Source organism: Trichosurus vulpecula, chromosome 8 (assembly GCF_011100635.1).
Source record: "Trichosurus vulpecula isolate mTriVul1 chromosome 8, mTriVul1.pri, whole genome shotgun sequence".
NCBI classification, from domain to species: domain Eukaryota; kingdom Metazoa; phylum Chordata; class Mammalia; order Diprotodontia; family Phalangeridae; genus Trichosurus; species Trichosurus vulpecula.
In genome coordinates, this window is record NC_050580.1 from 12,636,407 (window position 1) to 12,659,098 (window position 22,692).

The 22,692-nt window shown below is 41.2% G+C and overlaps 1 protein-coding gene across 1 annotated transcript; it reads right to left on the reverse strand.

Annotated features, from left to right (window-relative positions):
- Positions 1-7,779: 7,779 nt before the first annotated feature.
- On the reverse strand, positions 7,780-22,466 carry LOC118828478 (gastric triacylglycerol lipase-like). Its single transcript, XM_036735101.1, has 9 exons — positions 22,380-22,466; positions 22,069-22,186; positions 20,671-20,869; positions 18,867-18,976; positions 16,263-16,399; positions 14,699-14,845; positions 13,508-13,579; positions 11,002-11,073; positions 7,780-8,028 (listed from the first exon to the last, which is right to left on the reverse strand). Exons 1-9 carry the CDS (start codon positions 22,464-22,466, stop codon positions 7,780-7,782), a joined length of 1,191 nt encoding a protein of 396 aa, XP_036590996.1.
- Positions 22,467-22,692: the final 226 nt, after the last annotated feature.

The following is a 22,692-nucleotide window of genomic DNA, read 5'->3' on the forward strand; positions in this document are numbered from 1 at the left end:
CATTGAAGCAAACAGTGTTCTAGAGAGACTACAGAGAGGAGAGTGAAGACAAGAAATTGTGGAGAATCTACAGCATTGTGAGATTGGAGAACCGAGAATCCAGGAGACTGCAAGGACTCTGAGAACTGCAAGGGCTTTAAGAACTATAGGAGAGGATGCAGGCAAGCAGACAGTTAGGATTCATGAGTGATTGTTTACAGGAAGGCCCTAGCAGGGGGGAAGGTTACAGGATGATTGGTTCCTTGCTATAATACTGTGTTATAATTTCCTTGTTGCTACATTGAGGTGAGCTTACAGGTTTTGGAATATAATTGCTGCTATATTGAATTGGGGTTATTGGTCTTGGGATTAGATACTCTGGTGGCTAAACAAATGTTACACTTCCTCTACCTTCTACCTAGAGAGTTTTTCATACTTTGCAATTTCAAACCATACAGGCATGTTCATGGTCATCCTCAAGGTCATGAATCTCACCTTACTGATAGACAATACCACTACTAGGTCTGTATCCCAAAGAGATCACAAAAAAGGGACCCACATGCACAAGAATATTTATAGCAGGTCTTTTTATGGTGGCAAAGAATTAGAAATTGAGGGGATGCCCATCAATGAGGGAATGGCTGAACAAGTTCTGGTATATGAATGCAATGGAATACTATTGTGCCGTAAGAAATGAAGAGCAGGCAGATTTCAGGAAAACCTGGAAAGACTTAAATAATCTGAAGCTGAGTGAAGTGAGCAGAACCAGGAGAATATTGTACACAGTAACAGCAACATTGTGCAATGACAAACTTTGATAGGCTTAGCTTTTCTCAGCAATACAATGATCCAAGACAATTCTAAAAGATTCATGAAGGAAAATGTTTTCCACATCCAGTGAAAGAAGTATGGAGTCTGAATGCAGATTGAAGCACACTGTTTTCTCTTTTTATCTTTCTCTTGGTTCCTCCTTTTTTCTGATTCTTCCTTCATGACATAACTAATGTGGAAATATGTTTAATATGATTGTACATGCACAGCCTATATCAGATTGCTTGCCATCTTGGCAAAGGGGGAGGAGAGGGAGGGAGAAAAAAATTTGGGCTCAAAATCTTATGAAAGTGAATGTTGAAAACTATCTTTTCATGTAATTGGAAAAAAATAAAATATTAAGCAGAGAAAAAAAGAAATAGTATCATATTTGTGGACCCACTACCCTATATTTGAATGACAGAGACTAATTCAGTTCAGGGTATATAACTCCTGAGCTATGTTAATACTATTCTTTATACTTAAGTTTAATTTAACCCTGTTGTGGGAATTCTGCGTAACTGTCTTGAGGGATACTCATCTTGTCAAGGGGTGAAGTGTAGTGGTTGACACTCAGATTTTCTGAGATTGATCTTTCTGGAGATAGTTTGTCTTTCCTGCATGCTCTTTTCTCCTGCTTGGCACTCCCAATCTGGAAACTTCTGTTTCTGAAGTTTCTTAACTAGAACCTTCAACTTCCTAGCTAAGAGTGTCCACAACAACCAAGTGCACCTGAGAGTGATCATTTTCCTCCATATAAAACAACTGGCTCTCTTTGAAAATGGACCATAGAAAAGGACCTACATGTGCAAAAATATTTACAACAGCTCTTCTTGTGGCAAAGAATTGGAAATTGAACAACCACCTATCAGTTGAGGAATGGCTGAACAAGTCATGGTATATGATTGTGATGGAGTATTATCATGCTATAAGAAATGACAAGCATACAGTTTTCAGAAAAACTTGAAAAAAACTTGCATGAACTGACGCAATGTGAAGTGACCAGAACCAGGAGAACATTGTATATAGTAACAGCAACATTGTGTAATTATCAACTACTAACAATGATCCAACATAGTTCCAAAGGATACATGAAAAAAAATGATATCCACATCCAGAGAAAGTACTGACGGAATCCAAATGCAGATCAAAACACGCTATGTTCACTTTATTTTTTCATGTTTTTTCCCTTTTGTTCTGTTTCTTTGACAATATGACTAATGTGGAAATATGTTTTACATGACTGCACATATATAAACTATTTACAATTATTTACCATCTTAGGGATGGGGGAAGGGGAGAGAAGGAGAAAATTTGGAACTCAAAGTTTCATTAAAAAAAGAATGTTGAAAAGTGTCTGTACATGTAATTGGAAAAAATGAAATACTATTTATTTTTTCCAATTCTATTTATTTTTGGAGGCAACTGGCACTAAGTGACTTGCCCAGGATGACATAGTTAGTCTGAGGACACATTTGAACTCAGGCCATCCCGAATACAAGACTGGCGAGTTATCTACTGTGCCACTTAGCTGCCCCATAAAACAGTATTTCAAATGGAAGAAAGGACCATAATTCTGTCATGTGTGACTGCGCAGGCATCCTACACCAATGAATTGGGAGGTGGGGGTGATTAAGTAAAGACTGAGAGTCCATCTTGCCTGGATCACTGACTTCTTGCCTTTCAGTCTTTAATATCATCACTCCCACATTCAAGACCCTCCTAGAGATTCAGGTGAATTTTATGTTCCCTTTGACCATGATCTTTGGATAGACTGGCTACTCTGTCATATCACTCCTCTTCTCATGCCCCCCCCCCAAGGGTCTAAAGGTAGGCCAACCAATCAACAAGTATTTATTAAATACCTCCTATGTTTCCAGCACTAAGTCAGATGATTTAAGAACTAAGAACTAAACAATGCCTACTCTTAATGAAATTAGATTCTAATGGTATAATACAAACATGGATAAATATCTACATCATAAATATAAAGTGAATACATACAAATATAGACAAAATAGTTAAAGACAAGCTAGTTTGGAAGGGACCAAATTGGCACTTGTGGAATAAGGAAAGGCTTCAGGAGGAAGATGGTGCTTGAGCTGCACCTTAATGGCAGAAGTGAAGAGGAAATGTAGTCCAGGCATGTGGTATGGCCAGTGGAAAGGGAGAGACAATAGATGGAGGTGGAGAAACAGAAAGCAGATCACTTTGTTTTTTTTTTTTCCTAATACTCTATTTTCCCCCAATTAAATGTTAAAACAATTTTAACATTTTAAAAAAAGTTTTGAAGTTCAAATTCTATCCCCCATTCCCTCCCCTTTTTTCTCCTTCCCTGAGATAGTAAGCAATCATATATAGGTTATACACATGCAGTCATGTAAAACACTTCCATATTAGTCATTTTGTACAAGAAGAATTGAAAGGGAAGGAAGGAAAGAAGGAAGGAAGGAAAGAAGAAAGGAAAGAAGGAAGGAAGGAAAGAAGGAAGGAAGGAAGAGAAAGAAAGAAAGAAAGAAAGAAAGAAAGAAAGAAAGAAAGAAAGGAGGAAAGAAGGAAAGGAGGAAAGAAAGGAAGGAAGAGAAAGAAAGAAAGAGAGAGAAAGAAAGAAAGGAAGGAAGGAAGGAAGGAGGAAAGAAGGAAAGGATGAAAGAAAGGAGGAAAGGAAGGAAGGAAGGAAGGAAGGAAGGAAGGAAGGAAGGAAGGAATGAAGAAGGAAGGAAAGAAGAAAGAGTATGCTTCAATCTGTATTCAGACAACATCAGTTCTTTTTCTGAAGGCAGATAGCACTTTCCATCACAGGCCCTTCAGAATTGTCTTCGATTTTTGTATTGCTGAGAATAGCTAAGTCATTCACAGCTGATCATCATACAATATTGCTGTTACTGCATACAATGTCCTGGTTCTGCGTACTTCATTTATATCGGTTCATGTAAATCGAAATTTTTCTGAAATCATCCTGCTTATCATTTCTTATATCACAATATTCCACCACACTCATATACCACAGCTTGTTTAGTCATTCCCCAAATGATGGGCATCCCCTTGATTTCCAATTTTTAGCCACCACAAAAAAGCAAGGCTGTTTTGGTTGTATCATATGGTATGGGAGGGGGAGTAGCAGCCAATTAGCCTAGAAAGGTAGGTTGATCACAGGTTGTGAAAAACTTCGGAAGCAAAACAGAGGAGTTTATATTTTACTGTAGAGAAAATCAGGAGCCATTGCAGTTGGTTGAGTCAGAGAGTCACAGGATCTGATCTGGACTTACAGGAAAAAAAAATTCTTTGACAAACATTCTCTAGGATGGACTAAATGGAGTGAGACTTGAGGTGGAAAGACCAGTTAGGGAGCTATTGTAATAATCTAGGTGAGGAATGATGATGACTAAGGTGGTAGCTGTGTGAGGGGAGGGGAAGGAAGGGATAAGATTCAAGAGATGTTGTAAATGGAGAAACTTCAAGATTTGGCAAATGATTGGATATGGAGAATGATGGCAAGTGAAGAGTCCCCAGTAATGCCAAAGTCATAAACCTGAAAGCTTGAAAAATGGTGGCACCTTGACAGAAACTGAGAAGTTTGGAAAGAGTTGAGGGTCAAGTGGAAAAGATAATGAGTTCAGTTTCACATATGTTGAATTTAAAATGTCTACTGAACATTCAATTTTAAGCATCTAAAAGGCAGTTGGATACATGGAGATGAAGCTCACAGGATAAATGGGGGCTGAATGGAAAGAGGGGAGGAAGGATAGGCAGAGATAGACAGACAGACCAACAAAGGTTTTAACCCAGATCTTTTTCGCTTCACCATCTATACTATCTCTCAGCAGAATATTCATCAACTTCCATTGATTTAACTCTCATCTTTCCACAGAGGATTCACAGATTTACACATAATACACATGTATGTATGCATGTATGTGTTTATTATAGTTGTGTATGTATATGTGTACATATGTAAATATGGATGTTCATGTATATTGCTATATATGCATATTTGTGTCTATATACATACATAAAGATATGTAAATCTATGCATGCATGTGTATATATGTGTTTTTATAGATTCTAAGACATTCCTTGGTACAAAAACCGATCTTTGTGGCACAAAGTTTTCCCTAGTGATGCCATTGTGAATCTTGGAACACGCAATACCTGAAAAATTAAGGTTGAGGGTGGCCCACAGGGCAGTGGAGAGGTTTTGACATACTCCACCCTCCTGGTTCTCCTTCTACCTGTGTGACAAATACTTTTCACTCTCCTTCGCTGGATCTTCATTCACATCATATGCAAAACCATCAGTGTTTTCCAAGTGTTTGTCCTGGGTCCTTTTATCTTCTCCCTCTATATTATTTCTCTTTATGATCTGATTTCTTTTCATGGATTCAATTATCATCTCTAGGCACATAATTCTCAGCTCTCTTTGTCCAGACATAACATCTTTCCTTTCCCCTAGTCTCACACCTCCAACTGCTTTTTGGTCATCTAGACTTGAATGACATGTAGACATCTTAAATTCAACATGTCCAAACCTGAACTCATCTTCCCCTCTGCCCCAAGCTTTCTCCTCCTAGCTTTCCAGTTATAGGTGAGAGTACCACCATCCTTCCAGTCTCCCAGGCTCACAATGTAAGGGTCATCTTCAACTCCTCATCTTTCTCAACCCCCAAATCCAATTGGTTGCCAAGTCCTGTTCTTCTGTCTTCATAAGATCCCTTACTCATTCCCCCTTCTCCTCTCAAAAATTGTCACCACCCTGGTTTTGGTCTTCATCTCTTTGGATCTGGGCCATTGTTGATTATCTCCTATTTGCCACAGGACATATATGTATGCATATATACGCATATCTATCTTGCATGTATATAGTAATATGCTACACTGCATATATGTGTGTATGTACATATATAATATGCGACTATATATATACATATATATGTATACATACACAGTTGTTTGTATATAGTCTCCCCAATAGACCAGAATTGAAAGTAGCGATTTTTTATGCTTCTTTTTTTAATCCCTAGCATTTAGCACAGTGTCTGGTTCATAGTAACTGTTTAACAAAAGTTTATTAACTTCATACAGTAAGAAAGACTAGACTGTGGCATATTTCCAGCAATGACCCATATGCAAGAAGGGGAATGAGGGATGATTTCCATTGTCAACTGGATGATGAGGAAACGACATAATGTGGTCAAGAAGTGAAAGCAAGGAATGAGATGGAGAGTGTGAGTGCCCCCTGGAGACTCAAAGAATGCAAGACATCCAGGAAGGTATTGGGCACATGGGGTAGATGCTGCAAGAAGGATGTGTAGAAGAGTATGGATGAAATCTCATCTCTCAGTGCCCCCAGACACTCTAGGGGGCTTCTTAAGTTTATACACCAGGTGCTGGTTAGCATTGGTTGGGGTATTTTCTTATTAGACATCATCCACCCCAATGAAATCACAGGTTTGGACACCTAAAGCCACCAGCCCACACCAAAAAAAAAAATGCAATGGGCTTTCATAAAATGTGATAAAGGGGAAAATGCAGACCAATGGGCAACTCACGAGGATTTCCAGTGAATATAATCAAGAAGCACCTCTTCTTTGACCAACAAATGCATGAGACTGTCTGACTACAATGGGCTTCCCTGTCAATGTCAGGCAAGGAAGTTGTTTCTTTTTTTAAATTTTTTTATTAAGATTTTTTTTTTACTTTAGTTTACAACACCCAGTTCCACATGATTTTGAGTTCCAGATTTTCTTCCCCACCCCCACCAAGACAGCATGGAATCCAATATATCTTCTATATATGACTTCACATTGAACTTGTTTACACAATAGTCAAATTGTAAAGAAGAATTATTACTGTTGGAATGAATCATGAGAGAGAAGAAACAAAACTACAAAAAGCAAAAACAAAAACAAAAGAGAAAAAAAAGGGGAAGCAAACAGTTTGCCTCAATCGGCATTCAGTCTCCATAGTTCTTTCTCTGGATGTAGATAGCTCTCTCCCCCATGAGTCCTTTGGGGTTGTCTTTGAACCTTGTATTGCTGAGAAGAGCAAGGTCTATCAAGGTTAGTCATGGCAGAATCCATATATCTGTGGTTGTGTATAATGTTCTCCTAGTTCTGCTCTGCTCACTCAGTAATATATCATGTAGGTTTTTCCAGGTTATTATGAAGTCCATATCTTCCCCATTTCTTACAGCACAATAGTATTCCATTACATTCACATACTACAACTTGTTCAGCCATTCCTCAATTGATGGCTATCCCCTTGATTTCCAATTCTTTGCTACTACAAAAAGAGCCACTATAAAAATTTTTGTATATATGGGTCCTTTTCCCACTTGTGTGATCTCTTTGGGATAAAACTTTAGAAGTGGTGTTGCTGGGTCAAAGGGTATGCACATTTTTATAGCCCTTTGGGCATAGTTCCAAATTGCTCTCCAGAATGGCTGGATCAGTTCACAACTCCACCAGCAGTGTAACAGTGTTCCAATTTTCCCACATCCTCTCCAGCATTTATCATTTCCTATTTTGTCATTTTGGCCAATCTGACAGGAGAGATGTGGTACCTAAGAGTTGTTTTGATTTGCATTTCTCTAATCAGTAGTGATTTAGAGCATTTTTGAGGAAGTTGTTTCTTATACACCTTTGTACTCTGCCAACATGTCCCACCATCCTTCACCCAATACCCCTGAATAAATCTTCTCTTGTCTGCAAAAGAGTTGCAGAGGTTATCCAACCCATTGAAGCTATGAGTAGTTGGCAAAAATTACTTCAGAGGAACTGTTGAATTCACCATGAAGTTGTGTTTTTTTTTTTAAATCACCACAATAGACAAGTGCGTTAACAATAATCTTTATTTCCAAGGTTTGGGACTAAATCATTAGATTAATCATGTGGAGTCTGGACCATTATTGGGGAGGAGTGAGTAAAGAGAGGTTGAGATCCTTGACCAAAAGAAAGGAAAGGGAAGCTACCAATCAGATGATCCTTTCATCTAAATCTTCTTGGAATTTTCCAGGTGATTGAGTATAGCAATGATTTCAGAGTAAACATGAGAATATGCATCATTTGCCCACACAAAATCAATATGATTGTAATGACGAATAAGTCTTTGATTAATGACATTTGGGAGTTTAGACAGCAACTGTTCGACGTCTTTAGAACCTGAGAGCAAATCCTTTTCACCAAACCAAATGGCCGTTGGTACTTCCACTTTGCTAGTGTCGTAAGGTGGAGGAGTAGGCTAAATAAAAAGGAGGAACAAAGATGTAACATATCCAGCCTAGGTCTGCTCAGGAGCCTTCCTCCCCAGTAAAGTGACAAAGATCCCTGGACCTGAATCAAATGGTGGGAATGTCCTCCTTCAGGCTCTACCCTCCTTTCCATCTTCCCTCAGAAGAGGAAGATGAAGGGGAAGGCAGGAGATCATTAAAAAGGGGAGATGGTGGAGAACTGCCTTCTGGGAAAGGGCTTCCCTCTCTTCTTTCCCAGGGCCCAACAAGAGCTTGAAAGTGTAAGACTCCTGAATGAACATGATTCCCTCCCCATGGAGCTTGGACATGCCCTTTCTTGGGTAAAAACAAAAACTTCAACATTCATTTTCCAAAAGGCTACAGATCACCTTCGTTCCCAACCTTTCTGGCATTTGGTCAGCCTGTTGTTGTTTGCATAGCAAAAGAAGCCATCTTTGCCCTTTCTCCCTCTCTCTTTCCAGTAGGAGCTCTTAACCTGGAGTCCATTGACCCTCAAGGGGTCCATGGACAGATTACAGGGGGTCTGTGGACTTGGACAAGAGTAGATTCCATCTTTCTTTTTATATAATCAGTTTTCTTTATAACCCCTTGCATATAAAAACCATTTTTGGAAAAGGAAGTCTCACAAGACTGCCAAAGGGGTTTGAGAGGCCTGCCCCCAGTCCTCTCAAAGAAGTTGTCAATGAACATATCTGTACCTTCACTAAAAAGGTCCAAGAAGTATTCCAGGCAAGGCTGTTCACTACCCTGTAGCCTAAGAAAATGGATCAGAGCATTCTTTCTTCAGCCTTCACACAGGCTGTCCCCCATAGCTGGAATGCCTTCTCTTCTCAGCTGTTCCTCCCAGAATCCCTAGCTTCTTTCAAGGATCAGCTCAGGGGCCTCTTCTTGATCCTCCTACTTGTCAATGCCCTCTCCTTTCTCATGTCACTGGGTACATATTACTCTGTTTACACCAATTTCTCTTAACATCAGGAAGTAGTAAATGTTTGTTGGATTGTGATAAAATAGCCAACTTCACAAGTATAAGAAGGGGCAGGCATGACTGTCCGATCAAAGGTCTGGGTCTTTGAATCATTACAAGTCAGTGCAATTTGCAAACCAGGAATGTCAATGTAGTCTGCTGCATGGAGCATCATGGCATTCAGAAGAAAGAAGGTGATACCCTCCTCTGGCCAGGCCAGATCAACTCAAGAGTACTGAGTTTGGTTCTAGGTGCCATACTTCAGGAAAGGCTTTAATCAGTTTAAATAAGCACCTGGAGGAGAAAGAACAAGGTGAGAAAGGGCCTGAAAAATAATATGGAAGCTGAGCCAGGCAATATGTGGATGAAATCATACCTCCCACAAGAGTGAGTTCTGCCCCTAGGAAAATAAGAGTCCTCTGGATACACTAGACATGTACCAAGAATTCCTATGAATTGAAGAGGATGCAGGGCTATATTAATGAAAACATGTGACGTTTCTCTGCCATCACTGTAACACCCCTCGGCAACCTCTCTCTGGGACATCTGGCTCAAAGGAATCACAAGTGAGGGCCTTGACAGGAATTTCAGAAGGTAGGACTCCTTCCAAGGAAGACATGGCTTTGTTCACTCTCCAGTCATTAGAGAGTGAGAAAATTAAAAATGTGGCCAGTTCCTCAAGCTCCCAATAAACAATCCCACATGTACACCAGGACTGTCTTTGACCAATCTAAGCCTTTAGTTATACATATAGAGGCCAGTCCGGATGGCTTGGAAATGACTTTGTGCCAGGAAAGTGATGGTTTCCAGCAGCCCATCACCATTCTGTAGATTTTGTATAAACACATACGTATATATGTATGTACATAAACATACATGTGAATGATTATGTGTGTATACATATTTATGTGCATACACACTTACCTGTACACATGCACAGGTGCTATCTTCCCAATACAGTGCAAGCTCCTTGGGGACAGGGACAGCCTTTGTATCCCTAGTACTTAGCATAGTGTTTGGCAATTATATTAAGCATTTAAATGCTTGTGATTGACCTATCCATTTTGCCAGAGAGATTTTGTCAGTGATAGAGCTTTTCATCCAGGAAGGGACTGTCTCCAAAAAAGTTTGAGATAATGTCTTTTGGAGCAAAGTTTCAGGCATGGAAACATGACAGTGCATTGGCCTATACCTTAACAAGGCCCAAGCTGGTTGATGCCAGCTGGAGACAGATTGCCCTGAACAATCATGGAGCTATTGAGTATCAGAAATGATGTAGCTTTTGTGTCCCAAGTGCCTAGTATACTATCTGGTCTTCTTTGTTTTAAAACCGTTGATTTCATCAGAATTCCTGGTGAAGAAACTTTCTTTACCCAAGAAGGTCTGAACACTCTCTGCCACTTTACATTTTAGGAATTTAAGTGACTTAGGTAGGGTCACACAAGCAATATACTTTGGGATTTGAACCCAGGCCTTCCTGGCTCTGAAGCCAGCTCTCTGTTTACCATGCCAAGAGGAAAAGATTTATTGATGGATTAAAAAACATAGTATAGCACTAAATAATTTGAAGTAGAATGATGGACTTTTAAGCTTCAAAATGGAGAGTGAGTGACTAGTATTTCCTAACAGCAAAGAAAGTTCACCAGGAGCCTGGGGATTGTCTCATCTGAATCACTGGGTTTGTGCCAGTGGGTAAATACTTAGTGGGTAAGAAACCTCTTCAAATGGCATTGAAATGGGAAGCCTGCTACCAATCTTAGCCAATCTTTTTGCATGCTTTATCTCCACAAAGAGCCTGCCCTTGGAGTTCCTGGGGACCATTGTCCAGCCATGATCTTTGAGATTCCAGAGGCAGTATGCTGGCAATCTCCCCCTCCTAAAGGACATAGGGGGCATGGGCTATGGGGTCCATAGTGCCAACTTTGCCAAGAGATAAAGTATTAGGTAGAGGCTTTAATGTTCTCCTCTTACCCAAGACAGTATTTGGAAATAATCTTACCTGATTGTAATGCTTCATATTCAGGGCAGGACTTCCCCAGTCATAAGCTTCAAACCTCTTTGAATTAATAGTCTGAAATGAAGGCCATAATAGATGACTAAGCACAGGTCCCTTCCACCCAGAGCCAAATGAATGTCCAGTTCCATAGGAAGTTTCCCTGGTTAACCCTCTGCTACAGATGGAAAATGGGACAGGTGGGTCAGTGTCCCCAAAAAACATCTATTTGGATTCTATTTCCTCAGTCCCTTATGTGTTATGTGAAGAAGTGGGACCAAGCTAAGCAGAGAACCTACCTAGAGAATGTCTGTGCTGAAGGCTGGACAAATTAGTGCTAAATAAAAACTTTGGGAGGGGACTTTCTAGGCTGTCTCAGGGAAGGAATAATAGTAAAAGAATGGAAAGACTCATGGGCAATTTTAGAGGCAATTGAGAGGACATGAATAACTACTGATTTATGTGCCTAGATTCTCATCTTTGTGAAGGGTTTTTGCTTTGTTTTTTTAGAATGAGCCACATATATATTGTGTATCCTCAATGTAAGTCCTCTGGAGGTCCATGCTACCTGAAGTGACTGGTACCTGAGAAGGGCCATCCAAAGCAAATCCACTTAGCACAAGGACCAACATTCCGTAGTGAAGAGTGAAAAAGATTTGATTGGGACTTTATCTTGAAAAGTATAATAGAAATTATGAAAAAAGTTATTTCATCTTATGTTTATCAAAGTTATAATTATAATTAATTATTATAATGATATGTGCTAATTCTTAGACTGAGCAAACGTGAACGGTGTTGATGTGGGCTAGGAGATGGTAGAACACAAGGACATGACATCCTTCATATCACATTTGACAGGATCCTAAAATGAGCAATTGTTGCAAAAAAAAGCCTCCAGAGGCTCCATTGATTTTCCGCAGGACCTTTCTGAATCATTTGCTATTCAGATCACTCCCACCTGTGGACAGTCACTGAGAAGCTAAGTGAGAAAGACATTAAGGATAAGCAGGGAGGCCTAAGAGGACTGATTCACTGGGGGATATGTTTGTACTATTACAACTTTTCCTTCTCTGCCCAACCTCATATTGAACAGGCATGATACAGAGATGAAGAGCTGGGAACAGGAAAATAGATTCATGCCTCTGATACACGGGGCTTGGCAACCCTGGCATAGCTTCTCAGTGCCCAGGGAATGTATCAATCTGCATTGGTAGAGGAAGTTTTCATAACCGGGAGTTCTCTAAGGGGAAATCATAGGTCTGGACCCCACATTTCCCTACCAAAAGCATACAGCCTCATAACTCGGTTTGGACAATGTTGAGGGTGAAGAGAGAACAGACTCTCTTTGCAACACTTTTCTATCACAAACTGCATTTTTTTCCATCCTACAATGGCCTTGACCCTGTTTTGCTTGTTGTTTGATAAAAGCTCAGCACAACAGGGTACTGCCTTCAAGGCTCTCCTCCAACAATACTGCATTTGTTAAGATCCTCAAAATCCCTTAACTGATGAAACCAATAAGAAACTTCAGTTCAGTGATCCTTTCATTAACATGGAATAAGGAGCTGGGATGGGGGGGGAATGTCATAGAGGATGGCTCGTCATTGGTCCCCCAGATTCTCTTTTTGGGAGGCCTCAGGCCCAGAACATTCATTACAGCAGCTTGACGAGGACTTGACCACTACCCAAAAGGGATAAGCCTAACACCCCATCTAAGGGTAACAGAAATGATCAAGGAGGAATTTCCCATGGAGCTTGAAATGGCCTCTACTTAAACAATGAAGGATATGCACATTGGTGCCCATATGTCCCCCCACACCTGGGGAATTCTACTGATGGTGATTGGCTGCTGAGTAGTATGAAGGAAAGACTCATGTAAAGGCACTTCTCCCTTCAGTGGTATCCGAGAGAGATGGAAACGACTCCTCTCCTTTTTGGGCTCTTCTAGTGTTCCCTCTTTCTTGGACATCTAGTGGGATGGTGGGGGGTGGGAAGTGTGGGAGCTAGATTGTATCTGGGACACTGAGTGGTACTTTTCACAATCTAATTGTGCTTCAGACATTTTAATGCAATGTTATGTTCTATTAGCTTAAAATGGCACTAACACTTTGGGGACACTGTATATGTATATTACTTGCATGTGTACACATGTGCACATGTATCATGCATAAATGTTGTATATGTATACACATATATGCATATACAATGCATGGATATGTATGTGGCTTAGCATATGTGCATGCGTATATAGGTGCCTATATGTATATGGCTATATATATGCATATTTATTTATACCAATGATGTCTCAGTTATTCTGCATAACTAAGCATCATGAAATACCACCAGCCTTACACCCTCAGAATTGTAAGTGGTTCCAAAGAGAGATGCATGGGGGCCCAAGTCAGCTACAGCACTGGGACCCTGGAAATGGGAAGAGATCTGAAGGGGAACCCAGCATCCAGACAAATTACGCTCAACAAATGACTTTGGAATCAAATTGGAAAAGTTCTACCTGTAAGAAATGGCGTATGTCTTGAACAGAGGAACCTGCTGGGTTTTGTGAAAGATATATATCGATGCGACTCTGCAAAAACAGATATGAAGAAATATTTTTTTCAAAATTAGTTTCCTTTCATGATTGATGACCTTGATGACTGATGGCAAAACCTGCCTGGAGTATTTCCAGACTAATGAACTGGGGTTGGGTGTTAAAAGGAAAACCTTCAGTTAGGCTCCACCTGGAGAAATCTCTTTGTAATTGAATCGGAGATATGCTAATGTTTGTCTGAGAAGAGCCAATACGTTGAAAAGCAGGAGGACCTGAGAGGCCATCTAAATCAGAATAGAAATCTGTCTAGATAGGTGTCAGTCACTGAACAAGCATTTATGAAAGGCCTCAGATGCAAGTAAAAGGTTTTGAGGAGGTAGAATGGACCAGACTTATTACCTGACTAAATATGGGGGTGGGGGGATGAGGAGTGATGAATTAAGAATGACTCCCATGGCAGAAGCCTGAGGGACTGGAAGGTGCAGGGGCCCTTGGCAGCAAAAGGTAAATTAGGAGTAGGTGGGCTTAGGGGGAAAGGTGATGTATTCTGTTTGGAATATGGTAAGTCTGATATGCCTACCAGACATCTAGTTGGAGATGTCTAGCTGGCAATTGGAGACATACAAGACAGAGGTGGAGGATATAGGGATCAATTTAGAAGTTATTTGCATACAGAGGGTAGTTAACTCCATGGCAACTGCTGACATCACCAAGATAGACAGTGCAGAGGAAAGAGAAGGCCCAGGACCAAGGACAGTAGTGGAAGGAACCAGTGGGAGATTCTTCAGGAAGTGAGACCTGACAAAACAACAGGGAGGAGGACAGAATGTCCAGGAGGGGAGCTTGGTCAAGGCCACACAGGGCAGAAGACTGAGAAAAGCTTCTGGATGAAGGATGGTGTTAGTGAAGTGCTAAAGGAAGACTCCAGACTTCATGAAAGAAGTTTAAAAGTGAGTGGCAACTGAGAAAGTGTGGACAGCTCCTTCTAGTTAATGGTGAAAAGGGAGATAGAGCAGGAGAGCTTTCAGGGATGGGAGAGGGACCATGTGCTCTACATGCATTATTCTTTTAAGTGTGTGTGTGTGTGTCTGTGTCTGTGTCTGTGTCTGTGTGTGTCTCTGTGTGTGTGTATGGGTGTGTTTTACAGTTACTTACTTTGTTGAAATTGATGGTATTAAATCCACCTATCGCCAATAAGAGGTTGTCACAAATCGTGTCAAAGAACTCACGGTTGCACAGATCCCAGCCAATGAAGTGGACTAAAAAGTTGTTGGAAAGAAATTCCTTTTCTCCAAACAAGAGCTGTAAAAGGCAGGTTAGAGAAAGATGCCAGTGACTAATAGCATAGCTCTGTCCTCTCCCACCTGCACAGCAGGGCTGGGTTTCTCAGGAATTTCAACATTGCTTAACAGAAATGGCCTGCCAGGGATCATTTTCCATAGATGTTCCTACTCATCACTCTCAAACCCTGGTCAGTGTCCAAAGGAAACCAGTCCCGCAGCACCTCAAAGAGCAAAGCCACAGACAAATTCCCCAAAGGGCCTTGCCCTTCTGGCCAAAAGCTGGTGAGGCCCAGGGGAATGAGACCTGGCTTTAGCTACTAGGGCCAAGTGTCCTGGAAAAAATGCAAATTGTTGGCTTCCTCCCAACTCACCTGGGTGGGTTCTATGTGCCTAGAGGGTGAAGGGGACCGGAGGGCTTCTGAAGGTTAGCCAAAATCATTCTCAGGCCCCTCAAAGTGAAGAGGCCACATTTGTAGCTCTTTCGTGAATCACAAGTGAAAAACAGACATCTTTAGAACAGGCCAATAATGCTACTGTCCTAAGACATCCCATTGCCCTGGTCCCCCTGTCTCAGATGGACAGTGAATGCGACCCAGAAAGCAGAGAAAAATGGAATTGGTTTAAAAAATCACTTAAATTTAGACATTTTCCAATGCATGTAAGAAAAGGAGGGGGAGAGGAGACTTAAGGTAGGGGTGGGAGAGAGGAATGAAGGGCAAGGAGAAGGAAACTAGCTGGTGGGCCTAGAAGATTCAGAAGCGCAACAATACAGGGGGAAATGGAAGTCTTGTAGAGGGAAAGAAACAGGACTCCCTTCAGAAAAGCTTTGTTCAAAGAATATGGAGCACTTCTGGCCAAGTTGGCTGCCCAAAGAAGACAAAAACAGAAATATTACACTGGCCCAAATAACAATAAAAATATCCAATGAACAAATACAGTGAGTGACTGCTTCCACCCAAGAACTGCTCTCAAAGCCAGACAGAAAACCAAGAACAATAGGAAAGAGCACCAAGATGGCAGCCTTCCAGGATGAACAAAGATTGGCCAGAGACCCTCGTAGCCTGCAATGCTCTGCATCTTGAGGCAGCAAGAGTAAAGGGATCACCCAGAAATATCCAGAGGGGTTGAAATCAATAGCAGTGGGCTTGGAAGCCACCAGGAGCAGCTGTGCCCAGGGCAGACTGACAGTGCTGACTGGGATAACTCAGGGCTCTGTCCCAAGTTACAGTCCACTGCCCTGAAAATCAAGCACTCTGTGTACCTCAACAAGCACGAGGGTCTAGCCCCAAGAAGTAGGAGTCATTGGACTCAGGGCAAGCCATCTGGTGCCTCTGGGTCTCTAGGATTCAAGATCTCGGAAGGTCCCGAGTATCCTTCCATTCAGGCCTTCTCCTTTCTGCCTCCTCTACGTCATAGCTGTTTGAAGTATCATTTACCTTAAACAATGTCTCAGGGAGTTTTGCCAGGAACAAGATAGGACCATGCAGATCATTAAGAATGGAAATTGGAGCCATTGCAAAATTTATCTTGATCCTTTCAGATACTTTGGGGTTGGTCGACAATGCTGCAAAGGCTAAAAGAGAAAAAGCAGCTAAATCCCATCCTTCCCACAATTTCACGCCAATCAACATTTCCCTGCCTCTGACATTGACTACCTCTGAGTCTCAATTCTATCCTATAAAATGGGAAATGAAGAGTCCTTATGTTACAAGGCTGGTGTGAGAATCAAGTGAGATAGGGTCTGTAGAGCACAGACCCTAAGGTGCTGTATAAATGTTTATTATTATTATTACTTTCTCTACCCCACAGTACCTAGCACAGAGCATGGGAAATAGAAACATTGTAAAATTTACCTTAGGTGAATGGGTGGGGGAAGAGGGAGGGACAAATAAATAGATTAAGGAGAAAACTTTCTAAGATGGACCAGGTGGGGAAATGAATAGCTCCCAATGAAAATTCAAAATGATATTAGGAAAATGTATGCTAATCCGTACAAATCTTCCAGGAAACAAAACAGAAGGAAATTCAATCCTGCAGCCCACTGGCTTTTGAGGGCCTAAGGCTACCCTGTGGTTTAAAGTACATTTCAAGTGCACATTTTGTTAAAATCATAGTTCATAAGACTCTACCTGATGTCTTCCTTTGAACAAGACTAAACCAGAGGACATGTGAACTTAAACAAAAAGTACACGACTAAACTGAGCCGCAATGAAGGGAAATTCCCTACAAGCACATGGAAAGCACATTGGAGCATGAATGAGTCCTTTTCTCAGGGCTGAATCCCCCTGCCTGCAAAGGGACTGTTCACTAATTCCTCACAGACATCATTTGCCAGTGTAGACACAACTTTGGTATGTGAGGGTATACCAAAGGTAGAACCTACCTTGTGAGAGTCCATTTCTGTAATTAAATAAAACAAAACTAAACTGTCATTCTCAGGACTGTTGTGCCGCAGAGAGACCAGAAAGAAATGCTGAGCATCCATTGAAATAAAAGAAAATAATTAATATTACTTTATTACAGCCAACCCACACAGATGGTGAAGGGTTTTGAGTACATGCCAAATGAAGACTGATCAAAGGAATTAGCCCAGAGAAGAGCTGACTTTGGGGAAATCTGAGAGCTGTCTTTGAGTACCTGAAGGGCTGTCTCAAAGAAGGACTAGATTTTTTCTGTTTGTCTCAGAGGTCAGAACTAGGAAAAATTGGGGGAAGCTAGACAGGATGTTTAGGCGGAATATAAGGGAAAATTTCAAAACAACTTGAACAAAGAGGAATGTACTGCTGTCATCTCACCAGTGATGACTCATGAACAACAAGTGACATCGAAGACACCGCCCCCCCCAAGGATGTGTGTGGTTGGAAGAGGAAGTGGTTCCATCATGTAGCAAGATGGAGGAACAACAAAGACTTCATGTCTCTGTGGTGTCTATGAAGTATCCCCTTCATTGGAGGTCTTCAAGAAAAGAATGGATGTCCATATGTTAAGGATCAAATCAAGGTCACCCGTAGGAAACTCCTCCCAATCTGAGCCAAGTCTAATGTCCACTTGAGCTAGTATGATTTGCAGAGAGTGTAGATGAGGGGAACAAATGTATATCAATTAAGGGGCTGCTATGGGAAGTCTGGCAAATTTGGGCATTCACTAGAAAACAACATAAATGAGAACTCTCCTAGAAGTCCCCATAGCCAGATCTCGTGGCATGAGTTGGGAAATGGCACTGAAAGGGGCCCAACTCCACATTGATTTCTCTCACCTGGCCTTGGCCACTGGGCCCTACCTACAGTTGCCCTACAGTTACAAACTCCTCAGGGAGACTTGACCTTTGCCTAATGAGTGGCAAGGGTTCCTCTCAGGTCAAGTGCTTATCAGGCCACACTTTGAAAATACCCCATAGCATTACATAGAGTATAACGAAAAATGCTCTGAGAATAACCCTCACCTTTATAGAGCACTTCTCACACAACAGCCCAGAAGGGTTGGCATGTAAAAATTCTTTCTGTGTTATAGATGGGGAAGAGAGATGGTGCTCTGAGGAGTGAGGGGCATGTAGGTGGTCACTCAGCTACTGTAGTTACTATCTGGGGAAAATTTGAACCCAGGTGTTCTGACTATCAGTCTGGCTCTTTGACCACTACAGTAGATTGCTTCTGCCCCAGGAAGAATGCCAAAAGCAGCTAAAACAATCTTCTATAGTCCCTATGGCAGTTAGGTGCCATAGAGTACAGTGGATTAGAGTACTAGACATGGAGGCAGGAAGCATCCTCTTCCTTACTAGCTGTGTGACCCTGGACAAGTTACTTAACCCTGTTTGCCTCAGTTTCTTCATCTATAAAATGAGCTGGAGAAGGAAATGGCAAACCATTTCAGTGTCTCTGCCAAGAAAATCCCAAATGGGGTCATGAAGAGTTGGACATGATTAATGGCTGAGCAACAACATGGTCCATAACCTTTCATAAGAACTTGCCACTGATTGGCTACACTATTCAATTCCAAAAGGGTCCAGTTCCACCAGTACCCAAAAGGCAGTCTTGACATACCAATGGCAGTGCCTTGTGAGTGTCCCACATAATATACTTTCTCCTGTTGAGTTTTTTCCTTGATCAGGTCAAGAATGGCTGGAAGATCATATTTGGCCATTTCATCATAACTATAGGAACAAAAGACAAAATAAACTAGATGAAAGAGATCAAAAATGAATTCCCACCTTTAGATTCATCTCACCAGTGATGACTCATGAACAACAAGTGACATCGAAGACACCCCCCCCCCCAAGGATGTGTGTGGTTGGAAGAGGAAGTGGTTCCATCATGTAGCAAGATGGAGGAACAACAAAGACTTCATGTCTCTGTGGTGTCTATGAAGTATCCAAAGAACCAGAGGACCACCTCCCCCAAAAGGGAGCTGGGTTCTGACCATGGGTTCTCCCTCTCTAAAGCACTTTGGATTGATTTTATCTGGACTCTTGGTATACTTGTGTAGGTATATTGTCTCCCTGGGCAGAACATAAGCTCCCTGAGGGCAGGAACTGTTTCATTGTTTAGTATTTGTATCCTTTGCACTTAGCCCAAAATCTGGACCACTCATTCACTGATAGACTGATAAAGACAACAGTCACATGAGATGAGAAAACCTGAATGGCTTGAGCTCCACATCAGAAGAGTATCCACATAATTGAGATCACAGTTCCGTTGGAGCATTGGTTACATAACGAACTTCTATAGCTAGCATAGCAGGAAAAAGCAATCTTTCAAAAAGTTGGAGCGCTTTTTTCAAAAGTTAATAATTGGTAATACTAATATAGAGTTGTAAGATTTACAAAGCACTTTGCATGTGTTACAAGTGGCTGAAAACCTCCCCTCATTGGTTGAGATTGATCATTATCTCATATTATAGTGGCAGCTAGATAGAACAGTGGACAGAGTGCTGGGCCTGGAGTCAGGAAGACTTGAGTCCAAACCCAGATTCTGACACTTAGCTATGTGACCCTGGGAAAGTCAGTCTGTCTACCTCAGTTTCCTCAACTGTAAAATGAGGTTAATAACAGCATCTACCTCTCAGGCTTATTGTGAGGATCAAATGAAAAATTTGTTAAGTAGCACAGTTCCTGGCATTTAGTAGGCACTTAATAAATTCTTGACTCCTCCCTTCATTTTATCCTTATGACAACCCAGGTAAGTGAGGTACTATTATTCCTGTTTTCCAGATGAGAAACTAAAAAAGACAGAGGGTAAGTGATTTGCCCAGGGTCACATAGCTAGTAAGAATTTGAGGTAGGATCAGAACTCAGATCTTCATGACTCCAAGTCTAGCAGTCTACATACTCTTCCATCTAGCTGCTTCCTTTTAACTTTAGTCAAGAGAAATGCATGATTTTCTGGAAAATAAGACCTTGGGACAAACAATATTTGAGTAAAGGAGGGTGAGAGGAAGATGCTGTCTGGTCTGCATGGTACTTTCTGATCTGTTTCTTGGCTCCTATTTAAGATGGAACATCTTTGACCCTCCCATCCTGTGCTCATACATCCTCCCTCCTTTTCTTCCCTTATCTTGTTACCCTTTGGTCTGCCCCTTATTCCCAAAGACCAGAGGTGAGAGTGAGGCTGAGTTGGGGGAAATGGGGAGGAATGTGAGAAAAACCAGTTTAGCTCCTTCTTATCCCACCCAAATCTCTCAGCACAAATCTCAGTTCATGGAAAGCAATTTTTCTGAGTCAAGATTTTTTAACCTTTATTTCTTACTTTACTTGAAAAGACTCCTGTCACTCATATTTTACTCTCTTTTTAAAGAATGTAAAGCCATTGCATTTGCAAATCAGAAGTGAAATGCTATTGGTCTCCCTACCTGAAAGACCAGAATTCTTTGGAGTCTGGTGATAAATACAGGTGTTTCCTGGACCAAATACTCCCCCGGCTGTTCCCCAGCCATACATCATAACCAGCATCAGCCAGAAGGAAGCCCAGGCTGTTGTTTGGCAGGTTGGAAATCCAGCAGCTGGCAGCCATGAGGAAACCATGTTGGAGAAATACAACAGGCCTACTGACTGAGGAAGAAACATGGGGAACGTTTAGTGACAGGATATCTGTCAAAATGTAAAATGCCTCAAAGAACACCTTGAGTCATACCCACCAGAATTTTTTCTAATTTCCTCAAAACTATTAAAGTTTTCTTTGTCTACTTCTTTGTCCACATTTCATGGATTGTCTGTACAACAAGAATGATAGCTTTGTCTGTTCTCCTCCTCCTTTGACTAAGAGTGGTTAGAATATCCAATAATCAAAAGACAAACACAAATTAAAGAGAATACACCCAGTGCTGGCTTATGGCATATGCCCAGCATTATGTGATCTGTTGTAGAAGGACTCTGGATTTCGAATCATAGACCCTCAGAATTAGAAGAGACCTTAGACATCACTGAGTCCAAGCCATACGTCCACAAGAGACCATCTACAGCAGAACAGACAGAAGCGGTAGTCTCTGCCCCAATGAGAGGGAATTCACAGGGGCAGCTTACTTCACCTGTGGATAGCTCCAAAGGTTAGGGAGGTTCTCTTTGCATCTGACTCTTGGTAACAACCACCTATTGCACCAAAATCTGACCTCTGGTACCAAGAATGACCAGATGAATTTGCTCTTCTATAAGCCATTCATTGTAATATTAGAAGCCAGGTACCATATTTCCTTTATTCTGTATCTTTGCCAGAGACAGAATGGATCTAAAATCAATAATTGTTTCAACTGAAATTGATATGGCAAGGTCTTTCATCCAATCCAACCTTTCATTCCTGTCCAGGCTGCATTCCTGATTGTCCTTCCCAACTTTCTCCAAAAACTCTTTACAGTGGAACTCACCTTACCCTCAGCCTTTACACACTTCCCATGCACCCTTCTCTGAGTGTTCTCTAGCTTTTCACCAGATTCCTGAAATGTGGTGTCCCTAATGGATCATGATATTCTGAATGAGGCCTGATCTTATTTCTTTGAACTTTTATTTGCATCTATAGTTTACTCCTTTGCCCATTGAAGAGAGCAGCCCCATGCATCAGTCTCTTTTTTCACCAGTCAGTAGGGAATCAAATGCTCCTCTCCTTTTCCTTTGATATGCAGGAAAAGCTCCTGGTTCATAATCATTGATTTCATTTCAAAATTATTTCCCTGACCTAAGTTTCTCCACATGAAGGCAAGAACTCCAGGCCCCAGGACTGATATAAATTAGAGAATTTAACCTAACACATATTATACCTGAACAAGAGCCATTTGTTTTTCCATATGGAATTCTGTTAATTTTAAGTATGTAACCATCTTGAGTTGTAACTTCATACTCTTCACTGGGATAGCCCCAGTAGGAAATCATCTGGTTCTAGAGGAAGAAAAAGCAAATCCTTTGTTTTCACTACAATTTTTGAAATTTCATTTGGTACGACATTAGACAAATAAACAGTAATTACACATTTATTCCATTTTGCTAGTGAAGAGACTCTAAAAGATTGGAAAGCATCAATGATCACATGATCAGCCTGGAAATATTTTTGCTAATGCTGAAAACAACTCACAACATCCATTCGCGCTTCCGGGTTCTCTGGACGGACTTCTGCAAACCAACAATGGGCATTCCCAATGGTGTGGAGGAAACATGCCATGGCTAAAAGCCACCACATTTTGTACCTGCATGAAATAGGGACATCATTGAAGTGCTTTTTATCAGAGCAAGTTTTACCAAGTCAGTATTACAGTTAATGTCCAGTTAACTACCTACTTTCTGCCTCTTGCTTTGGGATAATAATCAAATCGACACTACTAGTTTCAGGAAAGAGTTTGTCAATCTCTGGCTTGATGGCTCCACTCACCATCCTCAGAGCTGCCCAA

Coding starts and splice junctions, on each gene's coding strand:
- LOC118828478 (XM_036735101.1), bottom strand. CDS start 22,466: ATGGCATGTTTCCTCCACACCATTGGGAATGCCCATTGTTGGTTTGCA. Junction 20,870..22,068: donor AACAAATGGCTCTTGTTCAG/GTATAATATGTG, acceptor TTTCTTCCTCAG/TCAGTAGGCCTGTTGTATTT. Junction 16,400..18,866: donor CTCACAAGGCACTGCCATTG/GTATGTCAAGAC, acceptor TTTCTCTTTTAG/CCTTTGCAGCATTGTCGACC.